Source organism: Calonectris borealis, chromosome 38 (genome assembly GCF_964195595.1).
Source record: "Calonectris borealis chromosome 38, bCalBor7.hap1.2, whole genome shotgun sequence".
Lineage (NCBI taxonomy): Eukaryota > Metazoa > Chordata > Aves > Procellariiformes > Procellariidae > Calonectris > Calonectris borealis.
The window spans coordinates 265868-281972 of NC_134349.1; the positions used below are offsets into that span (position 1 = coordinate 265868).

General features: G+C 61.2%; 2 protein-coding genes across 5 annotated transcripts; one reads left to right on the forward strand and one right to left on the reverse strand.

Moving 5' to 3' along the window:
• The first annotated feature begins 170 nt into the window (after positions 1–170).
• Positions 171–13158, forward strand: SLC7A8 (solute carrier family 7 member 8). Of its 4 annotated transcripts, XM_075135313.1 has the most exons (13): positions 171–425; positions 519–788; positions 1781–1985; positions 2062–2213; positions 5436–5561; positions 8569–8722; positions 8806–8929; positions 9007–9110; positions 10250–10346; positions 10433–10582; positions 10757–10934; positions 11799–12295; positions 12902–13158. In XM_075135313.1, exons 2-12 carry the CDS (start codon positions 638–640, stop codon positions 11948–11950), a joined length of 1593 nt encoding a protein of 530 aa, XP_074991414.1. In that variant the 5' UTR covers positions 171–425; positions 519–637; the 3' UTR covers positions 11951–12295; positions 12902–13158. The 4 variants fall into 4 exon arrangements, with proteins under 4 accessions (XP_074991414.1, XP_074991411.1, XP_074991412.1 ...); XM_075135310.1 differs by having other exon boundaries at positions 10433–10934; XM_075135312.1 differs by lacking the exon at positions 5436–5561 and having other exon boundaries at positions 254–425; positions 10433–10934.
• LOC142074601 (uncharacterized) lies at positions 13023–15105 on the reverse strand. The gene is made up of 3 exons (XM_075135314.1): positions 14475–15105; positions 14357–14371; positions 13023–13236 (listed from the first exon to the last, which is right to left on the reverse strand). Exons 1-3 carry the CDS (start codon positions 14975–14977, stop codon positions 13023–13025), a joined length of 732 nt encoding a protein of 243 aa, XP_074991415.1. The 5' UTR covers positions 14978–15105.
• Between the last annotated feature and the right edge of the window lie 1000 nt (positions 15106–16105).

A 16105-nucleotide genomic window follows, 5' to 3' on the forward strand; every position in this document is an offset into this window, starting at 1 on the left:
TGGGGGGCTATAGGGGCACATAAGCAGGTCTATAGGGGGAACATGAGGGGAAATGGGGGTCTATAGGGGGACATGGGGGACTATAGGGGGTCATAATCAGGTCTATAGGGGGAACATGAGGGGAAACGGGGGGGCTGGAGGGGGACTGAGGATAAACGGGGGGCCGTGAGGGGGGGCTTGGGGGACACGAGGGGTCCCGGCCGTGGCGGGGGGGGGGTGCCCCGAGACCCACTTTTTTTTGGGGGGGGGGGGGGGGGCTGCAGGCAGGACGGGGCTCCCCACGTGACCCCCCCCTCCCTTCCTCCTCCTCCTCCTCCTCCTCCTTCACCTGGGGGGGAAAGTCCGCTCCCCGTTATCAGCGTCTCGGCCGGCCAGGGGAGACCGAAGGTCGCCGGCAAGGAGAAGGGGGGGAAGACGCTCTCCAGGTATTTTAAACCTCCCCCCCCTCCACCTATCCCCCCCCCCCAAAAAAAAAAAAACAACTCCCCCCTTTTCTTCCCCCCCCCCTCCCCCGGCAGCACCCCGAGACCCCCCCCGCGGCCGAGAGCCGCCCCTCGCGCCCGGAAGAGGGGAGCAAATAAACAACACCACCCCCCCCCCAAAAAAATAAGAAGAGAAACTAAAGCCCGCGGCCGCCATGGCGGAGGGAGCCCGACAGCGGGGGGAAAAAGGGGACCCCCCCGAAAAAGAAGATGGAGGAGGAGGAGGAGGAGGAGGGAGCGATGATGGCGGCGGCGTGGCCTTGAAGAAGGAGATCGGGCTGCTCAGCGCCTGCGGCATCATCGTGGGTGAGGCGGGGGGTCCCCGGCGTCCCCCCAAATGGGAACGAGACCTTGGGGGGGGTCCTGTGTCCCCCCAAATGGGAACGAGACCTTGGGGGGGGTCCTGTGTCCCCCCCAATTGGAAACGAGACCTTGGGGGGGGGCCTGTGTCCCCCCCAATTGGAAACGAGACCTTGGGGGGGGGCCTGTGTCCCCCCCAAATGGGAACGAGACCTTGGGGGGATCCTGTGTCCCCCCCAAATGGGAACGAGACCTTGGGGGGGGGCCTGTGTCCCCCCCAAATGGGAACGAGACCTTGGGGGGGGTCCTGTGTCCCCCCCAATTGGAAACGAGACCTTGGGGGGGGTCCTGTGTCCCCCCCAAATGGGAACGAGACCTTGGGGGGGGTCCTGTGTCCCCCCCAAATCTAAATGAGACCTTGGGGGGGGGTCCCGTGTCCCCCCCATATCTAAATGAGACCTTGGGGGATCCCATGTCCCCCCCAAATGGAAATGAGACCTTGGGGGGGGTCCCCAGCATCCCCCCAAATGGGAACGAGACCTTGGGGGGGGTCCCGTGTCCCCCCAAATCTAAATGAGACATTGGGGGAGGGGTCGCGTGTCCCCCCCAAATCTAAATGAGACCTTGGGGGGGTCCCGTGTCCCCCCCAAATCTAAATGAGACATTGGGGGAGGGGTCCCGTGTCCCCCCCAAATCTAAATGAGACCTTGGGGGGGTCCCATGTCCCCCCCAAATGGAAACGAGACCTTGGGGGGATCCCATGTCCCCCCCAAATGGAAACGAGACCTTGGGGGGGGGTCCCGTGTCCCCCCCAAATCTAAATGAGACCTTGGGGGGGGGGTCCCCGTGTCCCCCCCCCATATCTAAATGGCACCTTGGGGTGGGGGGTCCCACCTGGGGGGGGGGGGCTCCCCCCAAACCCAGCCACACTGGGGGGGTCGGGGGGGTGTCCCCCGCCCCCCCCCCTCGCTGACGTCCCCCGGCGCTGTCCCCGTCAGGCAACATCATCGGCTCGGGGATCTTCGTCTCGCCCAAGGGGGTGCTGGAGAACGCGGGGTGCGTGGGGCTGGCCCTGCTGGTCTGGGGGGCCACGGGGGCGGTGACGGCGGTGGGGGCCCTCTGCTACGCCGAGCTGGGGGTCACCATCCCCCGCTCGGGGGGGGACTACGCCTACGTCAAGGAGATCTTCGGGGGGCTGGCGGGGTGAGTCTGGCGCCCCGCGGGGGGGTTTGGTGGGGGGGGGATCTATAGGATGAAGGGGTGACCGTGGGTTCTATAGGTTCCTGCGGCTGTGGATCGCGGTGCTGGTGATCTACCCCACCAACCAGGCCGTCATCGCCCTCACCTTCGCCAACTACGTCCTCTACCCCCTCTTCCCCTCCTGCCCCCCGCCCGAGCCCGGCCTGCGCCTCCTGGCCGCTGCCTGCCTGCGTGAGTCCTCCCCTCCCCCGCCCCTCCGCACCCGCTAATTGCCCCTGCGCTAATTACACACACACACCCCCCCCCCCCCCCGGCATCTGTGCGGGTTACCCCTATGGCCCCCCGTGCCCCCCCTGGGACCCCCCTGATTAGCCCTAAGACCCGCTGTACCCCCTTAATTGCCCCTGGGACCCTTCTAATTAGCCCTAATTACCCCTAGGACTCCCCTAATTACCCCTAAGGCCCCCCGGGACCCCCCTAATTAGCCCTAACACCTGCCATACCCACCCTGATTAGCCCTAAGATCCCTGTACCCCCTCAATTACCCCTGGGACCCCTCTAATTAGCCCTAATACCTGCCATACCCACCCTAATTATCCCTAAGACCCCCTGTACCCACTTAATTACCCCTGGGACCCCTCTAATTACCCCTAAGACCCCCTGTACCCCCCTAATTACCCCTGGGACCCCTCTAATTACCCCTAAGACCCCCCCCTTGCCCCCCCAATGACCCCTGGGACCCCCCTGATTACCCCTAAGACCTGCTGTACCCCCTTAATTACCCCTGGGACCCTTCTAGTTAGCCCTAATTACCCCTAGGACTCCCCTAATTACCCCTAAGGCCCCCCGGGACCCCCCAGTGACCCCCGGGACCCCCCCTAATTAGCTCTAACACCTGCCATACCCACCCTAATTAGCCCTAAGATCCCCTGTACCCCCTTAATTACCCCTGGGACCCCTCTAATTAGCCCTAACACCTGCCATACCCACCCTAATTATTCCTAAGACCCCCCATACCCACTTAATTATTCCTGGGACCCCTCTAATTACCCCTAAGACCCCCCGTACCCCCTTAATTACCCCTGGGACCCCTCTAATTACTCCTAATTACCCCTGTACCCCCCTAATTACCCCTGGGACCCCTCTAATTACCCCTAAGACCCCCTGTACCCCCCTAATTACCCCTGGGACCCCTCTAATTACCCCTAAGACCCCCCCCTTGCCCCCCCAGTGACCCCCAGGACCCCCCTAATTATCCCTAACACCTGCCATACCCACCCTAATTATCCCTAAGAGCCCCTGTACCCCCTTAATTACCCCTGGGACCCCTCTAATTACCCCTAAGCCCCCCCCCCTTGCCCCCCAATGACCCCCAGGACCCCCCTAATTAGCCCTAAGACCTGCCATACCCACCCTAATTATCCCTAAGATCCCTTGTACCCCCTTAATTACTCCTGGGACAGCTCTAATTATGCCTAATGACTCCCTGTACCCCCTTAATTATCTCTAGGGCCCCCCTAAAGCCCCCTAATTACCCCTGGGACCCTTCTAATTAGCCTTAAGATGCGCTGTACCCCCTTAATTACCCGTGGGACCCCTCTAATAACCCCTAAGACCACCCCCGGGACCCCCCAGTGACCCCCGGGACCCCCCTAATTAGCCCTAAGACCTGCCATACCCACCCTAATTATCCCTAAGAGCCCCTGTACCCCCTTAATCACCCCTAGGACCCCCCCTACAGTCCCCTAATTACCCCTGGGACCCCTCTAATTAGCCCTAATCACCCCTGGGGCCCCCCTAATTACCCTTAGGACCCCTCTAATTACCCCTAAGACCCCCCTTGCCCCCCCCATGACCCCTGGGATCCCCCTAATCAGCCCTAACATCTGCCATACCCACCCTAATTAGCCGTAAGACCCCCTGTACCCCCTTAATTACCCTTAGGACCCCCCTAATTACCTCTAAGGCCCCCCATGCCCCCCCAGTGACCCCTGGGACCCCCCCGATTAGCCCTAAGACCCACTGTACCCCCTTAATTACCCCTGGGACCCTTCTAATTAGCCCTAATTACCCCTAGGACTCCCCTAATTACCCCTAAGGCCCCCCGGGACCCCCCAGTGTTCCCCGGGACCCCCCTAATTAGCCCTAACACCTGCCATACCCACCCTAATTAGCCCTAAGAACCCCCGTACCCCCTTAATTACCCCTGGGACCCCTGTAATTAGCCCTAAGACCCCCCATACCCCCTTAATTACCCCTAATGTCCCCCTGTACCCCCTTAATGATCTCTAGGACCCCCCTAAAGCCCCCTAATTACCCTTGGGACCCCTCTGATTAGCCCTAAGACCCCCCTGTACCCCCTTAATCACCCCTAGGACCCCCCTATAGCCCCCTAATTACCCCTAGGACTCCTCTAATTAGGCCTAATTTCCCTTAGGACCCCCCTAATTACTCCTAAGACCCCCCCTTGCCCCCCAATGACCCCTGGGACCCCCCCTAATTAGCCCTAACACCTGTCATACCCACCCTAATTAGTCCTAAGACCCCTCTGTACCCCCTTAATTACCCCTGGGACCCTTCTAATTAGCCCTAAGATGCCCTGTACCCCCTTAATTACCCCTAGGGCCCTCCTAATTACTCCTCTGCCCCCCCACATCCCCTTAATTACCCCTAGCACCCCCCAACTCCCTCCACACCTCCCTAATTACCCCTAGGCCCTCTCTAATTACCCCTCTGCCCCCCCCAATTACCCCTGGTCCCCCTGTATCCCCCTAATTACCCCCCAGCCCCCCCACACCCCCTTAATTACCCCTAGCACCTCCCCCACTCCCCTTTAATTACCCCAGCACCCCCCAACTCCCCCCACACCCCTTCTAATTACCCCTACACCCCCTCTAATTACCCCCAGCCCCCTCTAATTGCCCCTAGGCCCGCTCTAATTACCCCCAGCCCCCTCTAATTGCCCCTAGGCCCCCTCTAATTACCTCTAGGCCCCCTCTAATTGCCCCCAGCCCCCTCTAATTACCCCTAGGCCCCCTCTAATTGCCCCCAGCCCCCTCTAATTGCCCCTAGGCCCCCTCTAATTACCCCTAGGCCCACTCTAATTACCCCCAGCCCCCTCTAATTACCCCCAGCCCCCTCTAATTGCCCCTAGGCCCCCCCTAATTACTTTTAGGTCCCTCTAATTATTACTGTACCCCTCTAATTACCCCCAGCCCCCATAATTACCCCCCCCCACCTCCTAATTACCCTCCGCCCCCCTTAATTACTCCCACAACCCCTCGCCATCCCCGCTAATTACCCCGGGGGGGGGTGGGCAGGACCCCGGAGGGGGGGGGTCCCCACTTGTTTTGGGGGGGGGGGGATGCCCAGCATATTATGGGATGCCGCGGGGGGGGGTGGGGACGCCCGGCATATTATGGGATGCCGCAGCGCGTGCCCCCCCCCCCCCAGTGCTGCTGACGTGGGTGAACTGCGCCAGCGTGCGCTGGGCCACCCGGGTGCAGGACGTCTTCACCGCCGGCAAGCTGCTGGCCCTCGCCCTCATCATCGGCACCGGCCTCGTCCAGATCTGCAAGGGTCAGCGCCCCAAAACCCCCCCATTTCGCCCCAAAAACCCCCCCGGCACCGCCCCCCAGCCCCCCCGCCCCAAAACCCCCCCGATTCGCCCCCAAACCCGCGTCCTGAGCCCCCCCCCCGGGGGCTGTGGCAGCCCCCCCATGTCCCTCCGAGCCCCCGCGCCCCTCTAATTACCCCCAGGACCCCTCTAATTAACCCCGTGCCCCTCTGATTAACACCACACCCCTCTAATTACCCCCAGGACCCCTCTAATTAACACCACACCCCTCTAATTACCCCCAGGACCCCTCTAATTAACCCCTGTGCCCCTGTAATTACCCCCAGGACCCCTGTAATTACCCCCAGGACCCCTCTAATTAACCCCGTGCCCCTCTAATTAACACCACACCCCTCTAATTACCCCCAGGACCCCTCTAATTAACCCTGTGCCCCTCTACTTAACACCACACCCCTCTAATTACCCCCAGGACCCCTTTAATTAACCCCGCACCCCTGTAATTACCCCCAGGACCCCTGTAATTACACCCCCACCCTGTGCCCCTGCAATTACCCCCTATACTTCTCTAATTACTCCCTGTGCCCCTCTAATTACCGCCAGGACCCCTCTAATTAACCCCTGTGCCCCTCTAATTACGTCCAGGACCCCCCTACCTCCCCCTAATTACTTCTAAGACCCCCTGCACACCCTTAATTACTGCTAGGACCCCCCCTACACTCCCCTATCCCCCTGTAAGTACTTCTAATTACTCCTAGGACCCCTCTAATTATTTCTAATTACTCCTAGGACCTGTCTAATTACCTGTAATTATTCCTAGGACCCCCTGTACCCCCCTAATTACTGCTAGGATCCCTTTAATTACCTGTAATTACTTCTACAACCCCCTGTACCCCCCCTAATTACCCCTAGGGCCCTTCTAATTACCCCCAGGACCCTTCTAATTATCCCTAATTACTCCTAGGGCCCCTCTAATTATCTCTAATTATCCCTAAACCCCTCTAATTACCTGTAATTATGTCTAGGACCCCTCTAATTATCCCTAATTACTCCTAGGACCCCCTGTACCCCCTCTAGTTACCCCCAGGACCCCTCAAATTACCTCCAGGACCCCTCTAATTACCTGTAATTATCCCTAGGACCCCTCTAATTATCCCTAATTATCCTTAGGACCCCCTGTACCCCCTCTAATTACCCCCAGGACTCTTCTAATTATCCCTAATTACTTCTAGGGTCCGTCTAATTATCTCTAATTATCCCTAGAACCCCTCTAATTATCTATAATTATGCTTAGGATCCCTCTAATTATCCCTAATTACCCCTAGGACCCCCTGTACCCCCTCTAGTTACCCCAGGACCCCTCTAATTACCTCCAGGACCCTTCTAATTATCCCTAATTACTCCTAGGGCCCCTCTAATTATCTCCAGTTATCCTAGGACCCTTCTAATTACCTCTAATTACCCCTAGGACCCCTCTAATTATCTCCAATTATCCCTAGGACCCCTCTAATTACCTCTAATTACCCCTAGGACCCCCTGTACCCCCTCTAGTTACCCCCAGGACTCCTCTAATTACCCCCAGGACCCTTCTAATTATCCCTAATTACTCCTAGGGCCCCTCTAATTATCTCCAGTTATCCCTAGGACCCTTCTAATTACCTCTAATTACCCCTAGGACCCCTCTAATTACCTCCAATTATCCCTAGGACCCCTCTAATTACCTCTAATTACCCCTAGGACCCCCTGTACTCCCTCTAGTTACCCCCAGGACTCCTCTAATTACCCCCAGGACCCTTCTAATTATCCCTAATTACTCCTAGGGCCCCTCTAATTATCCCTGGGACCCCTCTAATTACCTGTAATTATCCCTAGGATCCCTCTAATAATCCCTAATTATCCTTAGGACCCCCTGTACCCCCTCTAATTACCCCCAGGACCCTTCTAATTATCCCTAATTACTCCTAGGGCCCCTGTAATTATCTCTAATTATCCCTAGAACCCCTCTAATTACCTATAATTATGCTTAGAACCCCTCTAATTATCCCTAATTACCCCTAGGACCCCCTGTACCCCCTCTAGTTACCCCCAGGACCCCTCTAATTACCTCCAGGACCCTTCTAATTATCCCTAATTACTCCTAGGGCCCCTCTAATTATCTCCAATTATCCCTAGGACCCCTCTAATTACCTCTAATTACCCCTAGGACCCTCTAATTATCTCCAATTATCCCTAGGACCCCTCTAATTACCTCTAATTACCCCTAGGACCCCCTGTACCCCCTCTAGTTACCCCCAGGACCCCTCTAATTACCTCCAGGACCCTTCTAATTATCCCTAATTACTCCTAGGGCCCCTCTAATTATCCCTGGGACCCCTCTAATTACCTGTAATTATCCCTAGGACCCCTCTAATAATCCCTAATTATCCTTAGGACCCCCTGTACCCCCTCTAATTACCCCCAGGACCCTTCTAATTATCCCTAATTACTCCTAGGGCCCCTCTAATTATCTCTAATTATCCCTAGAACCTCTCTAATTACCTATAATTATGCTTAGGACCCCTCTAATTATCCCTAATTACCCCTAGGACCCCCTGTACCCCCTCTAGTTACCCCCAGGACTCCTCTAATTACCCCCAGGACCCTTCTAATTATCCCTAATTACTCCTAGGGCCCCTCTAATTATCTCTAATTATCCCTAGAACCCCTCTAATTACCTATAATTATGCTTAGGACCCCTCTAATTATCCCTAATTACCCCTAGGACCCCCTGTACCCCCTCTAATTACCTCCAGGACCCTTCTAATTATCCCTAATTACTCCTAGGGCCCCTCTAATTATCTCCAATTATCCCTAGGACCCCTCTAATTACCCCTAGGACCCCCTGTACCCCCCTCTAGTTACCCCCAGGCCCCCTCTAATTTTCCCCAATTCCCCCCAGGCCCCCTCTAATCCCCCCGAAGCCCCCTAGGCCCCCCCCAATTACCCCTAATTACCCCTAATTACCCTCCCCAGGCGAGCACTTCTGGCTGGCCCCCTCGCAGGCCTTCTCCTTCTGGCAGCGGCCGGAGGCGGGGCGGCTGGCGCTGGCCTTCCTGCAGGGCTCCTTCGCCTACGGCGGCTGGAACTTCCTCAACTACGTCACCGAGGAGCTGGTCGACCCCTACCGGTGGGTTTGGGGGGGATTGGGGGGGATTGGGGGGGATTTGGGGGGGCTTCGGGGGGTCCTCACCGCCCCCCCCCCCCCCCCAGGAACCTGCCCCGCGCCATCTTCATCTCCATCCCCCTCGTCACCTTCGTCTACGTCTTCGCCAACGTGGCCTACGTCACCGCCATGTCCCCCCGCGAGCTGCTGGACTCGGGCGCCGTCGCCGTGGTGAGCGCCCCGCCCGCCTCGGCCACGCCCCTGCCCCCCGCCCTTTGGCCGCGCCCTTAACCCCGCCCCCCTTGCAGACTTTCGGGGAGAAGGTGCTGGGCGCCGTCGCCTGGGTGATGCCCCTCGCCGTCGCCCTCTCCACCTTCGGGGGGGTCAACGGCTCCCTCTTCACCTGCTCCCGGTGAGCGGACACGCCCCCGCGTGACGTCATGCCCCCCCCCGCGTGACGTCACACCCCCCCGCGTGACGTCACACCAACACACACACCCCCCCCCCGGGTGACACCGCATGCCCCCCACTCCACCCCGGCCTTACCTGCTCTCTCCTGGCCCCGCCCCCTGCGTGGCCACGCCCACTGGGAGGGGAATAGGGTGGGCACGCCCCTCCCGGAGAGGCAGGTGGGGTGGACACGCCCCTTTGGGGGGCTCCGCCCCCCCCCCACCGCAGGAGGGGTCCTGTCCCTTTAAGGGCCCCTGGTGGGAGGGATGGGTGGCCACGCCCCCTTCTTTGAGCTCCGCCCCCCTGTGGGAGGGATGGGTGGCCACGCCCCCTTCTTTGAGCTCCGCCCCCCTGTGGGAGGGATGGGTGGCCACGCCCCCTTCTTTGAGCTCTGCCCCCTGTGGGAGGGATGGGTGGCCACGCCCCCTTCTTTGAGCTCCGCCCCCCTGTGAGAGGGATGGGTGGCCACGCCCCCTTCTTTGAGCTCCGCCCCCCTGTGAGAGGGATGGGTGGCCACGCCCCCTTCTTTGAGCTCCGCCTCCTCCTGGGAGCCACGCCTCTGGGGGTAAGGTGTGTGGCCACGCCCCCATCTCGGGGTTCCGCCCCCTTTGGGGAGCCACGCCCATGGGGAGGTGATGTGTGTAAGCCACGCCTACTCCTGAGGCTCCACCCCTCCAGGGGTGGCACTAAGCCACACCCCCTTTTAAGAGCCCCACCCCCGGGTGTAGCCACGCCTCTTGAGGGTGGCCTGGCCCCGCCCCTTGTTGGAGCCCCACCCCCTGGAGAGTGACATGGCCTGGCCCCGCCCCTTTTCCCAAAGCCCCACCCCTCCCTGGAGCCACGCCCCCTCCTCCCCTTCCCTGCTCCCACCCCGGGGGGTGTCACCCTCTTTCCCTGGCCCCGCCCCCTCCGCGACGCCCCGCCTCCTCGAAGCCCCGCCCCTTCGTGAAACCACGCCCCCTCCCAGCCCTTCCTCATCAGCCCTGCTCCCACCCCGGGGGGGGGTCACCCCCTTCCCCCGGCCCCGCCCCCCTCCGCGCAAACCCCGCCCCCAGGAAGCCCCGCCCCCCTCCCTGACGTCACCGCCCCGCCCCTCCGCAGGCTGTTCTACGCGGGGGCGCGCGAGGGGCACCTGCCGGCCCTGCTGGCCATGATCCACGTGGAGCGGCGCACCCCCATCCCCGCCCTCCTGGTCACCGTGAGTGGGCGGGGCTTGGAGGGGGGGCGGCTGGGGCGGGGCCGGAGCCGCCGCCCCACCTCTCGGCCCCGCCCCCCCCCCCCCAGTGCGTCTCCACCCTGCTGATGCTGGTGACGGGCGACATCTACACCCTCATTAATTACGTCGGCTTCGTTAATTACCTGTGGTACGGCGTCACCGTCGCCGGGCTGGTGGTCCTGCGCTGGCGCCAGCCCCGCCGGCCACGCCCCATCCGGGTAAGCCACGCCCACAAGCCACACCCCTCCTGTTGGGGGGCGGCCCCACACCCCCCCCACCCCCCAACCCAGGGGTGTGCGCCCCTCCGCGGGGGCGTGTCCCCCCGGTGGGCGTGTCCTGCGGTGGGCGTGTCCCCGGTGGGCGTGTCACGCGGTGGGCGTGTCCCCGGGCAGGTGAACCTCTTCTTCCCGGGGCTGTACCTGCTCTTCTGGGCCGCCCTCCTCCTCTTCTCCCTCTGGTCGGAGCCCCTGGTCTGCGGCATCGGGCTGGGCGTCATGGCCACCGGCGCCCCCCTCTACCTGCTGGGGGTGCGGGGCGGGCCCCGCCCCCCCGCCCTGCGCCGCCCCCTCGGTCAGTGGGCGGGGCTGGGGGCGGGGTGCTTGGGCGGGGCGGGGCGCTGTGGGGCCCTGTAGGGTGCTCTGGGGTGCTATAGGGCGCTACGGGGTGATGTGGGGCCCTATAGGGTGCTATGGGGTGATGTGGGGCCCTATAGGGTGCTATGGGGCACTATAGGGCACTACGGGGTGATGTGGGGTGATGTGGGGCCCTATAGGGTGCTATGGGGCACTATAGAGCGCTATGGGGTGATGTGAGGTGTTATAGGGTGCTATGGGGCGCTATGGGGTGATGTGGGGCCCTATGGGGTGCTCTGGGGTGCTATAGGGTGATGTGGGGTGTTATAGGGTGCTATGGGGCGCTATGGGGTGATGTGGGGCCCTATGGGGTGCTATGGGGTGATGTGGGGCCCTATAGGGTGCTCTGGGGTGCTATAGGGTGCTATGGGGTGCTATGGGGCGCTATAGGGTGCTATGGGGTGCTATGGGGTGATGTGGGGTGCTATAGGGTGCTATGGGGCACTATAGGGCACTATGGGGTGCTATGGGGTGATGTGGGGTGCTATAGGGCGCTATGGGGCGCTATAGGGTGCTATGGGGTGATGTGGGGTGGGGCACTATGGGGTGCTGTGGGGTGCTGTAAGGTGCTATAGGGTGCTATGGGGCACTATAGGGCGCTATGGGGTGATGTGGGGTGCTATAGGGCGCTATGGGGCACTATGGGGTGATGTGGGGTGCTGTGGGGTGGGGCACTATGGGGTGCTATGGGGTGATGTGGGGTGCTATAGAGCGCTATGGGGCGCTATAGGGTGCTGTGGGGCGCTATGGGGTGCTGTGGGGCGCTGTGGGGCAGCCGTGGGTCACAGCCCGTCTCCCGCAGACGCCCTGACGCGCTTCGGGCAGCGGCTCTGCCTGGTCGTTTACCCCCTCGCCGGCGGCGACGCCGCGACCCACGGCGACGCCGAGCCCCACGGCGACGCCGAGCCCCACGGCGACCAGCAGCAGCCCCTCACCTCCCAGCCCCACAACTGAGCCCCGCGTCCCCCAGCCCCACGGCGTCCCTCTCCCCCCCCCCGCAGCCCCACACCTGAGCCCCGTGGGGCTGCCCCCCGCCCCCCACAGTGCCTTCCCCTGCCCCACAGCGCGGCCCCACGGCTGCCCCAGTGCCTTAACCCCGCCCTGCCGGCGGGCGCCCCACGGCGCGGCTGCCCACGGCGCGGCTGCCCCACGGCGGAGGAGCGCGCGCACGCAGACGCGCCCCCATCGCCGGCCCCACGGAGGAGGGCGGGGCCTGGTGGGGGGCGGGGCTCTGCGGGAGCCCCGCCCCGCACCGGCTGACCCCGCCCACTGCCCCGCCCCAAGCTCCGGGTTCTCCAGGTAAGAGCTTGCCCCATAGCCCTGCCCCATAGCCCCTCCCCCTGCCCTATAGCCCCTCCCCCTGCCCCATAGCGCTGCCCCATAGCCCCTCCCTCCTGCCCTATAGCCCCTCCCCCCTGCCCCATAGCCCCTCCCCCTGCCCCATAGCCCTGCCCCATAGCCCCTCCCTCCTGCCCCATAGCCCTGCCCCATAGCCCCCCGCCCCATAGCCCTGCCCCATAGCCCCTCCCCCTGCTCCATAGCGCTGCCCCATAGCCCCTCCCTCCTGACCCATAGCCCCTCCCTCCTGACCCATAGCCCCCCTGCCCCATAGCGCTGCCCCATAGCCCCTTCCTCCTGCCCCATAGCCCCTCCCCCTGACCCATAGCCCTGCCCCATAGCCCCCCCTGCCCCATAGCCCTGCCCCATAGCCCCTCCCCCTGCCCCATAGCCCCTCCCCCCTGCCCCATAGCCCTGCCCCATAGCCCCCCTGCCCCATAGCCCCTCCCCCTGACTCATAGCCCCTCCCCCCTGCCCCATAGCGCTGCCCCATAGCCCCCCAATCCCACCCCATAGCCCCTCCCCCCCGCCCCACAGCCCCTAACCCCGCCCCCCATCTCCCCACAGATCCGTGGGGCCCAGCCCGGAGAGCGCCGGCTCCGCCCCCCTCCCCGCCCCCCCCCCCCCCCAATCCCCGGACCCCTGGGACCCCAAAACGGGGCCCCAGGCGCCCGGGGCCCCTTCGGGGTCACGTGATGTGGCCCCGCCCCCTTTTTATTTTGGTAGGTCCTACGTAACAGTGGGGGAAGGGGCCGGGGGCGTTGCGGGAGGGGGTGGGGCAGCGGTATTGGTAGGTCCTACATAAATAAAGGTCCTTGCAGCGACGGCGTGGGGCTGAGTTCATGTGGGGCTGACGTAAACAACGGGGCGGGGCTGCGTCAACAGGAGGGTTTCTGTAGGTCCTACACAAACGAACCCGTTCCTGGAGGGCCCGTGTAAACAAACGTGGCGGTCACGCGTACGTGAGCCTGTTTCGGGAGGCCCTATGTAAACAAACCCATTTGCGGGGGTCCCGTGTAAACCCATTCCTGTAGGTCCTACAAAAACGGACTCATTTCTGCAGCTCCTACGTAAACAAACATGGCGGTCTCACGTAAACGAACCCATTTTTGGAGGCCCTACGTAAACAAACCCATTTCCGGGGTCCCATGTAAACCCATTGCTGTAGGTCCTACAAAAACAAACCGGTTTCTGGAGGCCCTACATAAACAAACATGTCGGTCACATGTAAACAAACCCGTTTCTGGAGGCCCTACGTAAACAAACATGGCCGCCACACGAAAACGAACCCATTTTTGGAGGCCCTACGTAAACAAACCCATTTCCGGGGTCCCATGTAAACCCATTGCTGTAGGTCCTACAAAAACAAACCGGTTTCTGGAGGCCCTACATAAACAAACATGTCGGTCACATGTAAACAAACCCGTTTCTGGAGGCCCTATGTAAACAAACATGGCCGCCACACGAAAACGAACCCATTTTTGGAGGCCCTACGTAAACAAACTCCTTTCCGGGGGTCCTGTATCAAAGCCATTCCTGTAGGTCCTGCAAAAACAAACTCGTTTCTGGAGGTCCTACATAAACAAACGGGGGTCATGCATAAACGAACCCATTCCTGTAGACCCTACATAAACAAATACGGCGCTCACATGTAAACAAACCCATTTCTGCAGGCCCTACGTAAACAAACCATTTCCAGGGGTCCCATGTAAACCCATTCCTGTAGGTCCTACAAAAACCAACTCGTTTCTGGAGGCCCTACGTAAACAAACGTAGCTGTCACACGTAAACAAACCCATTTCTGGAGACCCTACGTAAATAAACATGGCCGCCACACGAAAACGAACCCATTTTTGGAGGCCCTACGTAAACAAACTCCTTTCCGGGGGTCCCGTGTAAAGCCATTCGTGTAGGTCCTACAAAAACAAGCCCGTTTCTGTAGGTCCTACGTAAACAATCCCCCCTTTTCTGTAGGCCCTACGCAAACGCCTTCGGGGGGGGGGGGGGCGCACCTCAACACACCCGTTTCTGTAGGTCCTACGTCAACAGACGCGTTTCCGGGGGTCCTACGTCAACAAAACCCGTTCCTGGAGGTCCTACGTAAACAGACACCCCCCCACCCCCCCCCCCCAGTCCTCACCCCGGTCCGCCGCTCCCTCCCCGGAAAGAGCCGAACGCTTCCGGGTCGGGAAGGCGGAAAGAGCCGAAGGGGAGGCGGAAAAGAGCCGAAGGGGAGGCGGAAAGAGCCGGAAAGTGCCGAAGCGGGAGGCGGAGGGAGCCGAAGCGGAGGGAACCGAAGCAGGAGGCGGAAGTAAACGAAGCGCGTCCGGAAGGAGCCGAAGCGACGGCGGAGGGAGCCGAAGGAAGGCGGAAGTAGCCGAAGGGAAGCGGAAGTAGCCGAAGGGAGGAGGCGGGAGCCGAAGAGTCACGGAAAGAGCCGAAGCGGCGGCGGAGGGAGCCGAAGCGCGTCCGGAAGTGGCCGAAGGGTGGTCGGAGGGAGCCGAATCGCTTCCGGAAGTTGCCGAATCGCCTCCGGAAGGAGCCGAAGCGTCGCGCGGGGCGGGCGCTGGTCGGAGCGGTTGAGCGGCGCCACACAAGATGGCGGACGGGGAGGAGGTGACTCTGGACGGGCGGCCGCTCCATCTGCTCCGCGTCGCCGACCTGAAGGCGGCCCTGGAGCAACGCGGCCTGGCCAAGAGCGGACAGAAGAGCGCCCTCATCAAGCGGCTCCGCGGGGTGAGGGCGGCCGGGCCCCGGCGGGGGGCTGAGGAGAAGGGGGGGGGGGGGGGGAGGCGGTTACCGGCGGCGCATGCGCCATCGCCCCGTTCTCCCCCCCCCCCACCCTCCCGCCCCGGTTTCCCGCCAACGGCTGAGGGGAGCCGCGCGCATGCGCAGAGCGGGAGCGCGGGGGGGGGTGTCCGGGGGGGGGGGGGAGAGAGACCCCCTGAGCTGAGGGGATTTGAGGTAAAAGTCGCGTTGTTGGGGAGTTTGGGGGGGGGACGGGGGGGGTTTGAGGTAAAAGTGGCGGTTTGGGGGAGTTTGTGAGGGGGTTTGCGGTGAAAATCACGGTTTTGGGGAGTTTGCGGGAGCTGTAGGGAGATTTGGGGCGAAAGGAATGTTTTTGTGGAGTTTGTGAGGGGATTGGGGGCGATAGTCCTGCCTTGGGGGGGGGGTGAGGGGATTTGGGGTAAAAATCCCATTTTGGGGGAATCTGGGAGGAGATTTGAGGTAAAAGCCACGTTTTGGGGGAGTTTGTGAGGGGATTTGGGGTAAAAATCCCATTTTGGGGGAGTTTCGGGGGGGCAGAGGGGTTTGAGTCGGGGGGTTTGGGGGGAGTTGTTGAAGTAAAAATGAAGTTTGGGGCGGTTTGAGGAGCGGTGTGAGGGAATTTGAGGTAAAAGTCGCGGTTTGGGGAAGTTTGGGGGGGATTTGAGGTGAAAGCGGCGTTTTGGGGGAGTTTGTGAGGGGATTTGGAGTAAAAAAATCACGTTTTGGGGGAATTTGAGGGAGCTGCAAGGAGATTCGGGGTAAAAGTCACGTTTTTGGGGGAGTTTGTGAGGGGATTTGGGGTAAAAGTCACAGTTTTGGGGTGTTTGTGAGGGGATTTGGGGTAAAAATAACGGTTTTGGGGAGTTTGTGAGGGGATTTGAGGTAAAAGTCGCAGTTTTGGGGTGTTTGTGAGGGGATTTGAGGTAAAAATCACGGTTTTGGGGAGTTTGTGAGGGGATTTGAGGTAAAAGTCACAGTTTTGGGGTGTTTGTGAGGGGATTT